Source organism: Phyllostomus hastatus, unplaced genomic scaffold (assembly GCF_019186645.2).
Source record: "Phyllostomus hastatus isolate PE091 unplaced genomic scaffold, TTU_PhHast_1.1 phas_scaffold_55, whole genome shotgun sequence".
In the NCBI taxonomy this organism is placed as follows: domain Eukaryota; kingdom Metazoa; phylum Chordata; class Mammalia; order Chiroptera; family Phyllostomidae; genus Phyllostomus; species Phyllostomus hastatus.
The window spans coordinates 7,631,643-7,634,664 of record NW_025334035.1 but is presented as its reverse complement, the minus strand read 5'-3'; the positions used below and the strand labels follow the sequence as shown (position 1 = coordinate 7,634,664).

The 3,022-nt window shown below is 43.1% G+C and overlaps 1 protein-coding gene across 2 annotated transcripts in view; it reads right to left on the bottom strand.

The window, feature by feature from the left end:
- Nucleotides 1-987: 987 nt before the first annotated feature.
- Nucleotides 988-3,022, bottom strand: part of DNAH9 (dynein axonemal heavy chain 9) — a 336,893-nt gene continuing 334,858 nt past the window's right edge. For both annotated transcript variants that reach the window (XM_045824289.1, XM_045824290.1), the window contains exon 69: nt 988-1,215. In XM_045824289.1, the coding sequence (XP_045680245.1) occupies nt 988-1,215 (228 nt within the window). The remainder of the gene's footprint in view (nt 1,216-3,022) is intronic.

Here is a 3,022-nt window from a genome sequence, read left to right as displayed (position 1 = left end):
GTGGAGTCATTCATGTCTTATTTGTGTCTGAAGTATCCACGGAGTATTGATTGTAACTCAAAGTACATTTTCTCCTAGAAGACCCTAAATGGTAGTTGAGCTGCTAGATCATCTCACACAAACCTGTCAAGTTTATCATCTAGCCTGGTGCTCAGGTGTGAGAGTTTGGCCAGTGCTGGGCATTCTTGGCCTCAGATAAATCTGCCTCTGAGGTGTCCTCTTCCTGAGCCCACCTGCCACTTCTAGCACACCTCAAGCTGCCTTTCTTTATCCTGGTATCCCACGTGGGCTATCATTTTTGCCAAAGTGTTCTGTGCTTTAAAATTATCTATTATTTAATTTTGTTTGTAGGTGTTAAGAAGAAGTCAGTAGTATTGAGCTAATTTATAGTACTATCTAGAGGTTTATTAACACATATATCTAACCTGTGCACTCATCCTTGTCTTCAAAAGTTACATGCTCCGAAGTGTCCTGCCCTCCTAAACTGAGATTCCACCTCCTGCCTGCACTTACTTGACTGTTGTTGTTGGTGAGGGGAGGAGGATGGTGGTAATGAGGAGGACTGAACTGAAAAAGATTAACCTGCAGGCAAGAAACTGCTAGTTATTCCTGGATTCAAGAGACATTTGTTACATGTGGTGTCATATAACAGCACCAGGGCTCAAGTGTTTGTGGCTTGTTTCTCTTTGGCTCCTCAGGATCATTTATGACTTCAACTCTCAGAGACTGGACCAGGCACAGTTAAGTATGAATCACTTTATTAGGAAAGGTTCAGAGTTATGAAGTGCCTCTCCCCTCACTCCTAGGTCCATGCTCTTCCAGCTCAACCCCACTTTAGGCTCTTCTCTCCAAGTTCTCTAAAAGAATTCTACAGAATCATGAGTGCTTATGAGTGTTTGTCTTTCTACGTGTCTATGTTCACCCCTCCTCCACCCGTCCCTCAGGCAGTCTTCCTCAGCTCCGTTCTCTCAGTGGCTCAGCAGGAAGCTAGATCTGGAGAAGCAAAGCTACTCCAGCTAGAACCCACTTAGATGGGTTCTCCTTAGTCTTCAGTTTGAAAGTCCACACGTAAGTGGGTCCCCGCTGACAAGTCTTGTACATGGGACAAGGATAGACGCTGCGGCAATCTTGCTTCTCTGCAGGGAGGGCCTTGATGAACATCACAGGCATGGGGGGTGTCAGGTCCTTTAGCTTTGCCTCTGTAATGACCCCAGCCTGAGGACAAGAACACAAGAAGAGCCAGGTTAGATCAGACCTGGAACTCAACCCGCCAGCCTTCTCCAGGCAGAAGACCCAGGAGACGAGACTGGGGAGGGCTGTCTGCCCTTATGCCTACCTCCTTGCTGGCTCTTCAACAACCAATGGCGGGATGCATCCCATACTGTTTTCCAGCTTAAGTCACTGTTTGAACGAGAGGACCAAAAGCCACTTTTCATACACAAATTAATCCCTTTGAAGCTTGAGTCTCTCCTAGTTTTATTTTTGGATTCATTAATTTCATAAGCATATTGAATGTAATTATTTGCCTCATGTGCTTGGTGCTGGGGATTTAAAGATGATTAAGACACAGCTATCTGCAAATGCTTTGGACTTGGGTTATGTCCTGTTCCAGTTTCTTATTTGACTTCATGTGCTCTCTAGGGCAGAGGAAGCTATGTTCTCTCTTTACTCATGGAACAGGGCCTTTCTGTAGCTTTTCAGCTGGGGCCTCCTGTGGTTTTCTCAGATGTGTCAGTAGAGTGGTCTAAGGCAGTTTCTCTTACAGGTCCCGACAGTGTTCTGATTCTTACCAAACAAGCTTGAGGAATGGTGCTCCCACACCTTGAACTTGAAGCTTTACAGTGCACACTAGCACACTGAAGACAAGCAGAAGCCCTAGCAGTAAAGGGAACAGTTTACTTCTAACCTGGTGTTGCCCAAACTTAGCTGACAACAGCATACTCACTTTGCCATCTACTCCGTTCCGATGCACAAGTGCTTTATGGAATGTACTTGGGGAAACACTGACCCCAAGTGACTTGTAGATTCCTTGCCTTGTCCAGGTGACTCTGAGGCCCTTCTGCTTTGAATAGATATTGATTTACTTTCTATGAAATGTATTTAAAGGTGAGGATGCACCTCTTCAGTTCTGAGAAACAGAACTAAGGGAAACCCTTCTCTCCTCCCCCACAACTGAGTGTTTATGGCAGAGCGTAGGAGCAGGAGTAGAACTTTTTTTCTCCACAGACCATCAAATCAACCCTTTTAAAATGTACAATTTAATACCTTTAATGTGTAATCATCACTGTGTCATTCCAGAACATTATTCTCTGCTCAAGAGAAACTGTAACTGTTAGGAGTCCCCATTAGTCATGGGGTGTTACGTCTCCAGTTATTATGGTTGAAATCTCTATTTGAATGGTATGTTCTATCTGTTTACTTTCAGCCTATTTGTATCTTTGAATCTAAAGTGTGTGTCTTGACCTGGCTGGTGTGGCTCAGTGGACTAAGTGTGGGATGCAAACCAAAGGGTCACTGGTTCAATTCCCAGTCCAGGCACATGCCTGGGTTGTGAGCCAAGTCCCCAGTAAGGGGTGCGTGAGAGGCAACCACACATTAATGTTTCCCTCCCTCTCTCTCTCTCCCCACTAAAAGTAAGTAAATAATATATATAGAAAAAAATAAAGGGCATGTCTTTTAGAGAGCATACAGTTGGATCATTTAAATAATCCACTCTGCCATTCTTTGCCTTTTAGTGTTTGATCCATTTGCGCCAATGTAATTACTGACAAGGTAAGACTGACATGTGCCATTTTACTCTCTGTTTTCTATGTCATGTCTTTTTGTTCCTTTGCTCCTCCATTATTGCCTTCCTTTGTATTAAATAGGTACATAGTGGTGTAATATTTTAATTCCCTTGTTATTTATTATGTTTTAAAATTATTTTCTTAGTGGTATGAATTAACATTTTAATTTGTAAAACTCTGTTCCAGATGAATACCAACTTGATTTCAGTGGTATACAAAAAACTTTACTCCTGTAC